Genomic DNA, 14,721 nt, shown 5'->3' with positions numbered 1-14,721 from the left:
TGACAACCACGAGGACTGATTTGCAACATTTGTTAGGTAGAATGCCCAGTGTGGGATGGACAGTCTTTTGGCCTTGGAACACTGGTAGATTTAGTTTTTTTTCTCCAGCCTAACTGGAGTTTTTTTTCTTTTTTCTGTCCTACTGGTCTTTCAACCATAACTTTTTCTTTGTTATATACTGTTTAATATTATAGGATAATCTTGTTTGTTTATGTTTTATATTAACTTCCTTTTATTTCATTTTGTAAAGCACTTTGTGCTACATTGTTTGTATGAAAACATTATATATAATGTGACAGGATGAATGGCCGGCCATAGTCCACAATACATAAATGTTGTTATTGTTATGGCTCTATCCTGGGTCCGCTGCTCTTCTCAATCTATATGCTTCTGTTAGGTCAGATTATCTCAGGTTACAACGTGAGCTATCACAGCTATGCTGATGACACACAGCTGTACCTCTCAATAGCACCTGATGACACAGACTCTCTCGATTCACTAACACAATGTCTTAGTGGTATTTCAGAATGGATGAATAGTAATTTTCTCAAGCTAAATAAAGAGAAAACTGAAATTTTAGTGATTGGCAAAAATCGATTCAATGAGGTTATCAGAAATAAACTTGATGCATTAGGATTAAAAGTTAAGAGGGAAGTAAAAAACTTAGGGATAACTGTTGACTGTAACCTGAATTTTAAATCGCATATTCTTCAGACCACTAGGACAGCATTTTTTCACATAAGAAACATAGCAAAAGTTAGACCTCTTATATCATTGAAAGATGCTGAGAAATTAATTCATGTTTCGTTTTCAGTCACCTATATTACTGTAACGCACTCCTTTCAGGACTACCCAAAAAAGACATAAATCATTTGCAACTAGTGTAGAATGCAGCTGCTAGAATCCTAACTAGAAAAAAAAATCCGAACACATTTCTCCAGTTTTGATGTCACTACACTGGTTACCTGTGTCTTTCAGAATTGACTTTAAAATTCTGCTTATGGTTTATAAAGCCTTAAATAATCTCGCTCCATCTTATATATCAGAATGTCTGACATCTTATATCCCAAATCGTAACCTCAGATACTCAAATGAGTGTCTCCTTACAATTCCAAGAGCAAAACTTAAAAGAAGTGGTGAGGCGGCCTTCTGCTGTTATGCACCTAAAATCTGGAATAGCCTGCCAATAGGAATTCGCCAGGCAAATACAGTAGAGCACTTTAAAAAACTGCTGAAAACACATTACTTTAACATGGCCTTCTCATAACTTCACTTTAACTTAATCCTGATACTCTGTATGTTCAATTCATAATAACTATTCATGGTGGCTCTAAAATCCGTACTGACCCCTACTCTCTCTTCTGTTTCTTTTTCCGGTCTCTTTGTGGTGGCGGCCTGCGCCACCACCACCTACTCAAAGCATCATGATGCTCCAACAATGATGGACTAAAAGCCAGACGTCCACGTGACCACCATCATCAAGTCCTTCCGCGAGAACCCTAAATATAAAGAGGACTGTTTCATTTATGTTAGGTAGAATGCCTAGAGGGGACTGGGCAGTCTAATGGTCTGGAATCCCTACAGATTTTATTTTTTTTCTCCAGCCGTCCAGCCAGTTTTTTTTTTTTTTTGTTTTTTCTGTCCACCCTGGCCATCGGACCTTACTTATTCTATGTTAATTAATGTTGACTCATTTAATTTTCTTACTGTGTCTTTTATTTTTCTATTCTTCATTATGTAAAGCACTTTGAGCTATATTTTGTTGTATGAAAATGTGCTATATAAATAAATGTTGTTGTTAAGATAATACAGATATACAGTATATACCTTTAAGCCAGACTTGTATAAATGTGAAGGGTTGTTATGGGTATTATAGTCTTTATATTTATTTTACACCTTATTAAAAAAGTTAATATTTAGCAGCATCTGCATCCGCTAACTTTAAGAAAAAGATTGGTTATTCTAGAATGGCCCAAAATGCATCTTAAAGCACTCAACTCAGTTTTTTACATCTGACAGCAGATATTTTTTTCTACTGGCTTATAAAGATTGGTGGTACTGTGCTTTGTTCTGCTTAGTCACTGACCCTTGTCAGTCTTTATTCCAAGTGATCCTGACCAGCCAAATTCTGAATTTTATAGGTTTTGAAACTATTTGTTTCATGGTGCATTCATGTATGACCCTCATTAGATAAATTGCCACCACACCATTAATGTATGTGTGCCCCTCTACCCTTTCACTTTGCTGATTTAAACTATGTTGTCCTTTTCCATTTGATGAAATCCTCCATCAAAAAATACTACTTCTCTCCCTGCCTGTAGTCATTTGCAATTTATATCATTCAGTTCACGCCATCTATTACATACTTACTTAATCCAATTGTTTTCTGTCTATGTTCATTACTTCCTTTACCTCTTGATGTCAAGGATACATAAACTTTACTATTGGATTTTATTCTTTACTACTGCCTCTGTCTGCTTTCTTTATATCCCTCTTTTCTGGAAAGCAGCCCCATAGAGTCCATCAGCGTCATACTTTTGCAATTTTTTTGGCTTTTTTTACCTTATATCTTATCTCCAGGGCTGTCTCTGGAAGTCTGCATAATGGCATTCTAATGATAAGACCACATCATCTCAGTTTAGCCATGCTTGTCCCTTCTTCTTGTTTCTTTAAATTTTGATGAGGAAGCAACAAAAGGATATGATCAGTGAGGTGCAAATGTTAAACAAATAGCATAATAAATATGTTAGATAAGGTTCCACATGAGAGGCTAAGGATCAAACTAAAAAGAGTGGAAATTTGGGGTACTATGTATAGATGGGTTCAAAATTGGCTCAAGCACAGGAAGTAAAGGGTCATGGTATGGGGATGCTATTCAGAATCACATGATTTTAAAAGAGGTATCCATTGGGGGTCAATGGTGGCTCACTGTTTTCTTGATATACTGTATATACAGTGGTGTGAAAAACTATTTGCCCCCTTCCTGATTTCTTATTCTTTTGCATGTTTGTCACACAAAATGTTTCTGATCATCAAACACATTTAACCATTAGTCAAATATAACACAAGTAAACACAAAATGCAGTTTTAAATGATGGTTTTTATTATTTAGGGAGAAAAAAAATCCAAACCTACCTGGCCCTGTGTGAAAAAGTAATTGCCCCCTTGTTAAAAAATAACCTAACTGTGGTGTATCACACCTGAGTTCAATTTCCGTAGCCACCCCCAGGCCTGATTACTGCCACACCTGTTTCAATCAAGAAATCACTTAAATAGGAGCTGCCTGACACAGAGAAGCAGACCAAAGGCACCTCAAAAGCTAGACATCATGCCAAGATCCAAAGAAATTCAGGAACAAATGAGAACAGAAGTAATTGAGATCTATCAGTCTGGTAAAGGTTATAAAGCCATTTCTAAAGCTTTGGGACTCCAGCAAACCACAGTGAGAGCCATTATCCACAAATGGCAAAACATGGAACAGTGGTGAACCTTCCCAGGAGTGGCCGGCCGACCAAAATGACCCCAAGAGCGCAGAGACGACTCATCCGAGAGGTCACAAAAGACCCCAGGACAACGTCTAAAGAACTGCAGGCCTCACTTGCCTCAATTCAGGTCAGTGTTCACAACTCCACCATAAGAAAGAGACTGGGCAAAAACGGCCTGCATGGCAGATTTCCAAGACGCAAACCACTGCTAAGCAAAAAGAACATTAGGGCTCGTCTCAATTTTGCTAAGAAACATCTCAATGATTGCCAAGACTTTTGGGAAAATACCTTGTGGACTGATGAGACAAAAGTTGAACTTTTTGGAAGGCAAATGTCCCGTTACATCTGGCGTAAAAGGAACACAGCATTTCAGAAAAAGAACATCATACCAGCAGTAAAATATGGTGGTGGTAGTGTGATGGTCTGGGGTTGTTTTGCTGCTTCAGGACCTGGAAGGCTTGCTGTGATAGATGGAACCATGAATTCTACTGTCTACCAAAAAATCCTGAAGGAGAATGTCCGGCCATCTGTTCATCAACTCAAGCTGAAGCGATCTTGGGTGCTGCAACAGGACAATGACCCAAAACACACCAGCAAATCCACCTCTGAATGGCTGAAGAAAAACAAAATGAAGACTTTGGAGTGGCCTAGTCAAAGTCCTGACCTGAATCCAATTGAGATGCTATGGCATGACCTTAAAAAGGCGGTTCATGCTAGAAAACCCTCAAATAAAGCTGAATTACAACAATTCTGCAAAGATGAGTGGGCCAAAATTCTTTCAGAGCGCTGTAAAAGACTCATTGCAAGTTATCGCAAACGCTTGATTGCAGTTATTGCTGCTAAGGGTGGCCCAACCAGTTATTAGGTTCAGGGGCAATTACTTTTTCACACAGGGCCATGTAGGTTTGGATTTTTTTTTCTCCCTAAATAATAAAAACCATTGTTTAAAAACTGCATTTTGTGTTTACTGTGTTATATTTGACTAATGGTTAAATGTGTTTGATGATCAGAAACATTTTGTGTGACAAACATGCAAAAGAATAAGAAATCAGGAAGGGGGCAAATAGTTTTTCACACCACTGTATATAATTTGGATAGTAGTTTAAATAATTTGCTAGTTAAGTTTGTAGGTGGTTCCAAACTAGGTGGAATGGCAAATAATCTAGAATTAGATGAATCTTTACTGAGCAATTTGAATGGAATATAGGCTTGGATATATTTGTGGCAAATTAAATTTAGTGTAAGAAAATGCAAGGTATACCTCATAGTAAGTAAAAATGTTAAATATGAATACACAATAGAAGTCATGGTGGACTTTTCACTGTCTACATCAAGACAGTGTACAGAAGGAGAAGAGAAAAACAACCCCAGATAGCAAGCAGTCATTGAATCAATGTTGAAGGCTAATGTTGATCCATCATCAGTTTGCACCCTGATTTAATGTTGAAACAAAGTTGAAATCCTAACCAAAATTAGGATTTTAGGATTAGGATTAGGTGAAGCACTACTTCACCCATTTGTCAACCTTGTGTAAAAGTTATATTACTTTAGTAAGCCAGCTTCATCAACAGCCAGGTTTATTTATTACTACATATTGTCCATATAAAAAAACACATACACATCTGCAATTTCATGACTTTTTATTGAAATTACATATTTTCACAAGATCATAGATCAGTTATTTCTTTTATTTTATGACCAGATCCACCTAACCAATCTGGTGCATAGCGCAGCCAGTTTTGACAACATTTGCCATTTCATACTCAGACACACTATCCTCCCCAATTCACAGTTTCAAGGCATCTAAAACAAACAGAGGAATGATATAATTTCGTTCTGAATAAAAGTGTATGCCTATGTCAGCATACATTCAGTCTTTCATTAACCCAAATTAGAAGTCATCTAGGAATAACCAAATGAAGTTTTTATCAGTCATTAATATTTCAAATACAAGTCACTCACCAAACAAGCATATTTGAAGTGCTGTGCCTTTAAATGCGTTTCCTTTTGCTGCCATCCTTGATTGTTTTCCAGCCCAATTTAATCCAGATGACAGCTCATTTGTCAGGGCACAGGAAAGCTTGCCTCAGACCCAGCCTTGCAATGATGCCCCACCAATAACTGTAAAGCAGTTAACCTAGTGAGATGCAGATGGAATGAGAAGAAATTAACTTAGAGAGTACAAATGAACTCTTGCACAATTGATTTATTGCCAAGCTCTATCCAAAAAGAAACAGTTATGGTTTAAACCATGTATTAGGTTTTAGACAAAACAATATATTCAGTTCAATCATACTAATTGTCATTCAAGAGTTATTATTATTCACCATTACTTTTCTCGCCTCTGCTGGCTGAAGATTTTCTTCTGTTTCCTCTAGTTCCTTCAAATCTTGTGTCACAAAAGCCACAAAGAGCCATAGCAAGATTTGGGATAGCTACCCGTATATTTGGTTTCCTGGCTGCAAATTTTATTGTAAATGATAGCACTGCTGTGCACAAAACCGAGTCCAAAACAGAACTGAGGGAATAGGGAAAAGGTGGAGGCTTTTAAAAGGGAAGACAGGAAGTGAGATCAAAGGGGTCGGGCTTATGAAGGTCTTCAGCCATAGGTTCGAGCCCGGACGTGACATCACAGGGACTGGAGCCGGCAAGGTCATCTTCGAGAGGCTCGGTCCTAGAAGTGACGTCAAGAGGACCAGGTGTAATCTCCTGTGAATGGTCTGCAGTAAAAGGAGAAAAATAGTCAGTGCACTCTGCCACATCCTGGTATGACTCGGAACTGCTCTTACTCAAGCCCTTTAGCTGCCTCCCATGCACACGTGTGTAATACTTGCAAGTAATCCAATGGGTCGTGGTGCCACAGTCTATATGGAGGAAGTGGAGGAGGAGGAAGACCTCAGAAAACCTTGAAGTTCTTCTCTGAGGTCCATTGCCTCTTTCTTGAGCTCTGTGGCCATTTCAGTTAGTTGGATGAAAAAAAAGATTGTTATTATTGTCACTGAATGTGTTTTAATTGTGAATTGCATTTGTGAAGACAGGCTTCTTGCACTTTTATTAGTTGCAGTGTATCTGGTGTCTGCTATGAAAAAGAGAAAAAAAAAGGAGCAAAGACTATATTAGTAAAGGTGTTTGACATCAGACAAATTCCTGTCTTAATCACAGGGCTTCTCTCTAAACATTGCAATAATGCGATTACAGTGTTAGTCTGGAGCCCTGCACAGAGGGTGCCACCAATATAGCAAACAAGATGGTTCAGGAGTACATGTAGAAGTTGCACAATGAAACAGAGAGAATAAAGCAGTAGAGGATAAGACATAGACAAACCTTCTTGCTCCATTAAGGAAGAATCCTGGTAGGCTGAACTGGAGGTGGTGGCTGTCCTGTTGTAGAGGTCGCTGTGCTGTTGAGGGGGTGTTTGCAGTCTGGCGCTTTTCTGCAGAAGTGGGTGAGGGTTGCCGCACTGATGCAGTGTTAAGAAGAAGCTGGGGTGTTGTTGCAAAGGTGGGTGAGGACTGGTGTACTGCTCCTGAGGGCGGTGAAAGTCAGCTAAAATAAAAAAAGGAAAGGAGGTCAAAAAAGACAAATGTTTAATAGTTTGAACATACCTGCCCAGTAAGGCATACGCATTATCGTTGCAAGTAGCAGTGAGTTCCTTAGCCATTCTTTGTTTTTTTCCTTTCTGCCTTGTGTGTATTAATGTACTTTATCATTCCTGGAGTAAAGAATTCAAGCAGCCTCATCTCCTGAATCACTATCTGGACGGAAGTGTGGCTGAGTCTAAACATGATTAATACTCACCAGTTTATACCATTTAAAAACAAGCTGATATACTTATCAGGACAACATCACAATACCTAGGCATTCTTTTTCTCTGCTGCTACATGTCCGCATCTGATTGCAGATCTTTAGTGTCACAGTGTTTCTGAAGGTATCTTTTCAAGCTATTTTCAGCTTCCTCATATGTGTGTGCAAGCAGAGGAAAAATGAAACTGGAATCACATACAGCATTTGGTACTCAACACTAAAAGAGGATCAGGAAAGGGAGGTTTGACAATCTAGAAAACATACTGTATGTACATCCAAGTTCGCCACCTACTGACACAGCTACACTTACCCATGACTTAAAAGACATCTTATAGGCTCATATGTTGTCCATGCGTCAGCAGCAAGTATTTTGAATTTCTCCTTTGCAGGATATAGTGGCCAGAGTAGTTTTTGTCCATACAGCCACATATTTGGGATTATCTCTGTGCTCCCATTTTCAAGCTGAGCAATGCACCACTGTTTCATTTGTGACAGGCGCCTGGCGTCCATGCCCAGCCGGGACGCCCCTGCATCCTGTATTCAGGGGGAGCAGCCCTGGACAGTGAAATACCTCCCCCTGAACGCTAGATGGCCGCCCCCCTGGGCTGGTGTAGTGCTTCGGTTTTCCACAGGGCTTCCTGGGAATTGGAGTTGGGAGCAGCCCTGTTGGGTCCCGCAGGTACCGCCAGGGGGTGGTGTGTTTAGGACTCCTGAGCCCGTGTGGGCAACAGATTCATCACACCTAGAAGTGCTGCCAGATCTTGGTGATCAAACACCTGGAGCACTTCCAGGTGACCTATAAAAGGGAGCCAGCAACCACCACTCATCGGCCAGAGTCGGGTGGAGGAGTACAAGGTTGCTAGGGAGGAGTGGTGGTGCCAAGGAAGAGAAAAGTGATTGTGCTGTACTGGTGGTTACTGGTGCTTGGGACTGTGTTTTGGCTGGGGGGGATTACAGGGAAGACGTGCCCTCCAGCTGAACAGAAATAAAAGTCCTTTTATTTTACATGTGCCTCCCGCATCCAATCTGTGTTGGGTCAGGCGCTATATAGCGCCTTTCACACATTGTAGTAATTTTTTACATTTTGTGTAACTGAAGTTTGTCTCTTTTCACAGAACAAAATGTTTTGCTCCACTCATTTTTGACAACCTAGTTCTTTCATTATTTCATATGAATAATTGGCATGGCAATGAAGCCAACATTGTCAGGAAAAAGGGCACACTTATGTTGAATGTGTGGGAGTTTGGCTACACCTAGCCTGTCATGCATTTTCCATATTTTATAGCAATCTATGTATGGTAAAATAAAGAATAAGAGAAGTATGACTCCTGATGTTTGCATTTCTGAAATAGCACAAATATCTCTCCATCTAGTTTGATGTGCTTCGTTCAATAGCAAAACCTTCTGCTGTCTTCTCCCAATTATCTCCTTTAGCAACGGAAAGTGTATAGTTTTCAGTAACTACTTTTCTGTATTGTATGCTTTGACTGAAATGATGGGGCAATGGTCCATCAACATGTTGCTTACTTAAGATGCACTCCTAGTGAACTTGGGCTAACTGTGTGTTTGGCATTTCATACAATCTTTTCAACCTTTTTGTTAAAGGCATATGAAGCTCGCGTAACAGTAGTTTTTTTCATCCAAAATAATTTTCAAAAGGAAATACAGGTGCATTATCCAGTGGACCAAACAGTCTATACTCCTCTGTAAGGTGTGTCAATTGCTGTACATTGCTTACTATACTGTTCCAAAGCAGTTGTTATCTGCATTGTGTGACATTCTGTCTTTGTTAGCACACATTTTCATACTCGTCAATTATTGCTGACTCTGTAGCCAGAAGCATTGACTTAAATTTGCATCTTCAAGACAAATGTGATGCCATTGCAGCTAATATCAACAACTGATTCAAGTTGTTTCTTTTTTTATATAAAAATCAGGAATGGTCTCCCCTAGACTTTCTCGTATACTCAGATATGGGGATGGATATTTGAGGAGTAAACTGCAACACAATGAACTTGTTACCTATAATCTCTTGCCTCTCTCTCTGTTCACATCGTACCCACTTATGACCCTAGAGACCTCTAATTTGGGTTTCTGATGATTTGTTTATAATTGCTGTATTTAGTAATTTGTGTATTCTTTGTCTTTACTACATGTTTCTGCACCAAAAATTCAATGAAGTTGTAGATGTCAATAAAGAAAACTAATCCAGTTTTCATTACTTAACAATAAGAACAGCTATTTCAGGATGATTCCACTATTCAACTGCTAGGAAGTACATTCCAAAGCAAATAATCCATCATGGGTGGATAGAATTTTTGAAAAGAAAAAAGAAAAAAAAAAGAACTTCAAAATAAAATTGTGGAAAGCTGTTAGTCAGAATGGACATAAGAAGACTTCAAATGCCTTATTTTTCTCATAGACTGTAGTCAAGACTATCGTTAAAAAGTAGAACACGTATTTCTTGACAACAATGGAAAAAACAAATATGTCATATCTTTCAAGTTTTCAGGAAATTGAAAAAAATCATGTCACCCCTATAATTAACAATCTCTAGATTTAATGTTTCCTGCGTTTCGTATACACAATATTATTTTTTATCATGAAAACACCTGCAATTTAAATCATGCAGTCGCTGAATTTAATTCACGTGATCGTAACCCTCTCATTTTCTCATTGGTCAGTGGATTTGCTAGGTTTTTGTCTTGCAGTATGTAAAATACTGTGTACATACTAGCTTCTTCCATTGTGCTATGACCGGAATGAAGACATATTTGGCCATCAACACCACTACCTTATAACATCAGGAAAGACCTAATAACTCCAAAAACTAAAAAAAAAGAAATACTCAAATTAAAAACAATGGCAGTTACTAGGTTTTTCCATTGCACTTGAGATTTCACCACACAGACCTTGTCTAGTTCAAACAAGGTTGTCTGATCAAGAAAAAAAGATCATTTTGTCTATGAAGAGGATGATGGCAATTTTGAAGGATCTACAGGCATTAATGGCAATGGCATATTGTTCATATAAAAATGTTATGCAGCCTGTATGGGAGCACGGCAAGAAAAAAAAAACAATTCTTTGAAACAAACACACCAACAGACAAACAAATAAATATTTGTTTAAAATAAATAAAAACAGCCACATTAAGTCTTATTTATCTTTTCCTAAAAACATCTTAATGAATATGTACTCAAGTGGTGTGAAGTATTTCGGTCAGATGAGACTGAAATATGAACTGCCCCATCTGATGAAAACCAGAACACAACTCCTGCAGTAAAATATGGTGGTGGCAGCATCATGTTATGGGATTGCTTCTTTTCAGCATTGACTAGAGCATTAGGCAGGAAAAATGGGAAGATGGATGGAGCAAAATGAAGGTAAATTTTTGAAAAAAGTCAACAGCCCTCAGCCAGGAACTTCAAAATGAGAAGGTGATTAAACATTCAACTCAACATTGTCACAGTAAACATATAATGGCAGAAGGAGAGAAAGGTGAGTGTCCTTGAGAAGCCTAGTCAGGGTATCAAAGGAAAAACCATTTAACATTTTCTGAATGTTTGTCATGCAAAAGGTGCTTTCACCAAATATTACTTATGGGGAATATTCTCTTATCCACCCCAGTTATTCTACTTTTTATTTAAACAATTTGTTTTCTTTATCACCAGGATGTTCAAAGGAATAACCTTTTTTTCTTGTGCTTTTGGACAAAGTAAATCTTTAAAAAGGGGATAGTGACTCTCTACTTCTTTTCAAGAATTTGTAATCCAGTTGAAAAATTTTGCATTTCTACAGGAAAGAGTCCAGGACAGCCCATCACCAGCTCCTTCTTTGGAAGATAATCAACGCCCTGCAAGCCAGGCCTCATCTCACCAGAGTAGCAGTGTGTCCAGCTCTCCATCACCACATGACAGCACATCTGAACGGTTTGGTAGGTCTCCATCCCTAACCACTAAATCTGCAGTTTCACCTTTTGTCCTGGGACCAAATAGCATTTATGCTAATTTTATTTGTTATACAGTGTAAGGTACTTTATGGGTTTAGTAAAAGTTGAAATTAAAATCATGAGAGTTATTAACTTGCTTGGTCTGGTAGGTGACTTTGAAGATGTGATTTTAACCATAGAAAGTGCTATTGTTGAGGCACTTAATGCTTAATTTGATTTCTCATATACATTATTACCAAATGGGCAAAGTTCCATTTAAATACAACACATACTGACTTTTACAGGGTGCTCGGTACTCCATCCATCCATTCTCCAACCTGCTGAATCCGAACACAGTGTCATGGGGGTGCTCGGTACTGTCACTAAAAATTCAAAGATGCATTGTTTTGATACATTAAGTCAATTAAATGGTAATATGAAACCTATGATTCTGCATAACAGTTTTTTCAGCAATGTTTGCAAAAGAACAGTGTTATAAATTGCCTGAAAACTTGACTGTGTTGAACATTTAATAAATTACAAGAAACAATGGACAGGTAGGAGGTTAGCTACAGCCTACATCCAGGGTGACAGGATATACTGTGTTAGAGAGGAAGAAGTATTTACATTTTGATTCCCTGGCTTACATTGTAATGAAAACTGTGTGGTATGGTCAGGGGAAGCAGCAGCAATATGCAGCTGAGGTTATTATAACTGGCTCATAGTTATAGGAAAAATAATACATTGTCAAACTTAGCAAAATATTTTTTCATTGCATTTTGTGTTAATCGTAACTGCTTTATTTTTAAAGTACCTGTACAATCTCAGTTTTATTGTAAATTAAAATTTTAATCCAGTCCTAATCCGGCCTGTCTCCTGGTATCTCCTGTATACTCTTGAGACTGTGCTGGGAGACATGGCAAACCTTCTTGTGACATAAGGATGTGTCATCCTGGAGGAGGTGGACTACCTGCGCAACCAGAATCGGCTCTTGCTACCAGGAGTGACAAGGACAATAGCAAAATGCAAAACTAGAGAAGAATCAGTCAGGAAAGATAAGGAGAATTTTCAATTGATGTTCAATGCACAAATAAACACATTACAAAATACATTTAATGATAAAGTGTATTGTATAGGATATGCAATTAAAGATGGTAATCAGTATTCATTCAATATTCATTTTGTTTTGAAAAAAACATCATAAAGGTGTTGTCTATTTCTCCGTACACATTCTGATAGCCTGTTGTGGAAATTCTGCATTGCTCGATGTAACATGTCAAGAGGAATGGCAGCAATTTCCTCTTCAATCCTCCTTTTTAGTTCAGCAATGATTGCAGGACGTGTGCAGTACACTTGATTTTTAAGATGTCCCTACAGAAAAAAATCGCAAACAGTGAGATCTGGTGATCTCAGAGGTCTTGGAATGCCACCATTGTGTGAAATGACGTGCCTACCAAACAATCGTCAAATAGCTTCCATCGATTGTCAGGCAGTATGTGAAGTGGCTCCACCTGGGTACTTCTTTTTTAAGGCTGAACCTGTTTCTTCAAATGTTGTAATCGCATGAGCAGATGGGACACAATCATGATGTCATAACTGGTAATGACACCGAAATTCCCTTTGCGCAGCAGTCACACTATCACCATTCTTATAAAAGGCTTTCACAGCGGACACTCGTTGAGCACCACTCCATTGCTCCATTAAAACTATTGGCAAGCGGTTTTAAATGAGGTCACATTGATATTCAATATACAGCATCCAGATGTGTTGATTTACCATTGTATTGCTGTCTCAAGGCTGTCCATGTTTCAGAACTATGCTGTGTGGTACTACACAAGCTGTCGTAATGAGACAAACCTACGTGGCGCTGTACAGCAGTGGCATCAGTGTGCCACCCCACAAGTCCAAACACAAACACTATAATCTGTGAAGGAGTGCTTTTCATTATACCTCCTCTCTAGTGATGTACTAATTATAATCTGAAAGAAAAATTATAGAAGTTGTCTGTAAAATGTACTAAACTATTACAATCCTTTCAATTAGGATTATACACCAAGAAGAAAAGGGTCACGCAGAGCATGATGCTGAAGTCTGCTTCCCTCACTACTATTTCATAAAATTAAAGAATTTAGGGTTGAGCTGCGCAACAGTATTAGTTTGACCATCATATATTAATTACAAATTATTTGAATGAAAGTGCTTTCTGGTTACATGGTACCTTTATTGCAACATGTGTGCAGAAAATTGCACTAGTTACATTAGGAAAAATCAGCAATCGCTTCAAACTGCCTATTGATTTCGACTTGTTCACCCTGATGGTAAGAATGCACTTTTATATTATATACACAATTATAACATCCTATTCAGAGAGCATGACATGGCATGTCCCTAAATACCCTATGCTTGTTAATACCAGTAAGAATCACATGATTTCTGCATGATGGTCTCTGTAATGTTGTCTACAATTAAACATGCAACTTCCAAGAGGACAGCTCTAGGAAGTCTAAATCAGCTTATAAGCCAGACATCATCATGAACTAAAAAATCTCTTAAAACTTGCTTTCGCCTGTATGAAATAAAACACAAAAAGAGACTGTAAAGAGTTGTAGTCCCACAGGTAACCCCATATAATTGATGGAAAAAGAGATAAAAAAACAAAACGTACTGTTCAAGTGGAGCTTCTTTTCAGTTAGTAGTCTTCTTTCGACTTCCATCCAGTTGGCAGTGGAGCCAGTTATGAAGGTGAGCAAGCGGAAGGGGTGGGTCCAGGAGGTCTGAAACCAGAAGTGATGTCAGATGTCTTTCAGCTATCAATCTTCCATTCTGCAGAGGGATGAAGAGGATAGATCATGAGATACAATGTCCCACCATTGCACAGTGTAAAATTACAATTGAATGATCCCTCAAGTTGTCCCCTAAACGCATGTGTGTTATGCCTGTCATTTGCGATATCCTCCAAAAGTGCTAATTCTACTATTGCCTTTTATGTTGTACAACACACAGCATACCCAATTTCTAAACAAAATACTAAAGCAAGTACCATTACATATAGGTGTTACTACCAACACTGAGAGACAATGTAATTAATCTGTTATATAATTAGTTTAAGAACATCTGAATGTGATTGACATGCCAGTGAAATGTGCAATGAAGTGAGATATTCTGTTCATTTTATACTTCTTCCACTTGGAGTTGCTATATACCAACACCAAAAATGTCTGAGTAGATCTTATTGATGGTTGACACATGCCATAACTTTAAGCCAAGTTTGTGTTTTAAAAATGCAGATTTTTATATAGGAAATGGCTTATGCACATAAGCAAGTTTTATACAGGTAAATGAGACCCCTGGCCTTTACCAAAAGTTATTTGAATTATTAACAAAGACTATATTTGTATTTGCATATCAGATCTCTAACCAAGAGTGAAGGTAGTGCAATCTACTGTGGACCACACCACCTCTATATGATCTTGGTAAGGGGGCAGACACACATAACATTTCCTT

At 38.3% G+C, this 14,721-nt stretch overlaps 1 protein-coding gene across 1 annotated transcript in view; it reads left to right on the top strand.

Annotated features, from left to right (window-relative positions):
- dacha (dachshund a) overlaps window positions 1-14,721 on the top strand; it is an 853,183-nt gene that overhangs the window by 647,113 nt on the left and 191,349 nt on the right. Inside the window, exon 5 of the mRNA XM_039765764.1 lies at window positions 11,088-11,223. Within this exon, the coding sequence (XP_039621698.1) occupies window positions 11,088-11,223 (136 nt within the window). The remainder of the gene's footprint in view (window positions 1-11,087; window positions 11,224-14,721) is intronic.

This window comes from Polypterus senegalus, chromosome 10, assembly GCF_016835505.1.
Source record: "Polypterus senegalus isolate Bchr_013 chromosome 10, ASM1683550v1, whole genome shotgun sequence".
NCBI classification, from domain to species: domain Eukaryota; kingdom Metazoa; phylum Chordata; class Cladistia; order Polypteriformes; family Polypteridae; genus Polypterus; species Polypterus senegalus.
Note: the sequence above shows the minus strand (reverse complement) of the source record. Positions and strands in the feature narration are given on the sequence as shown.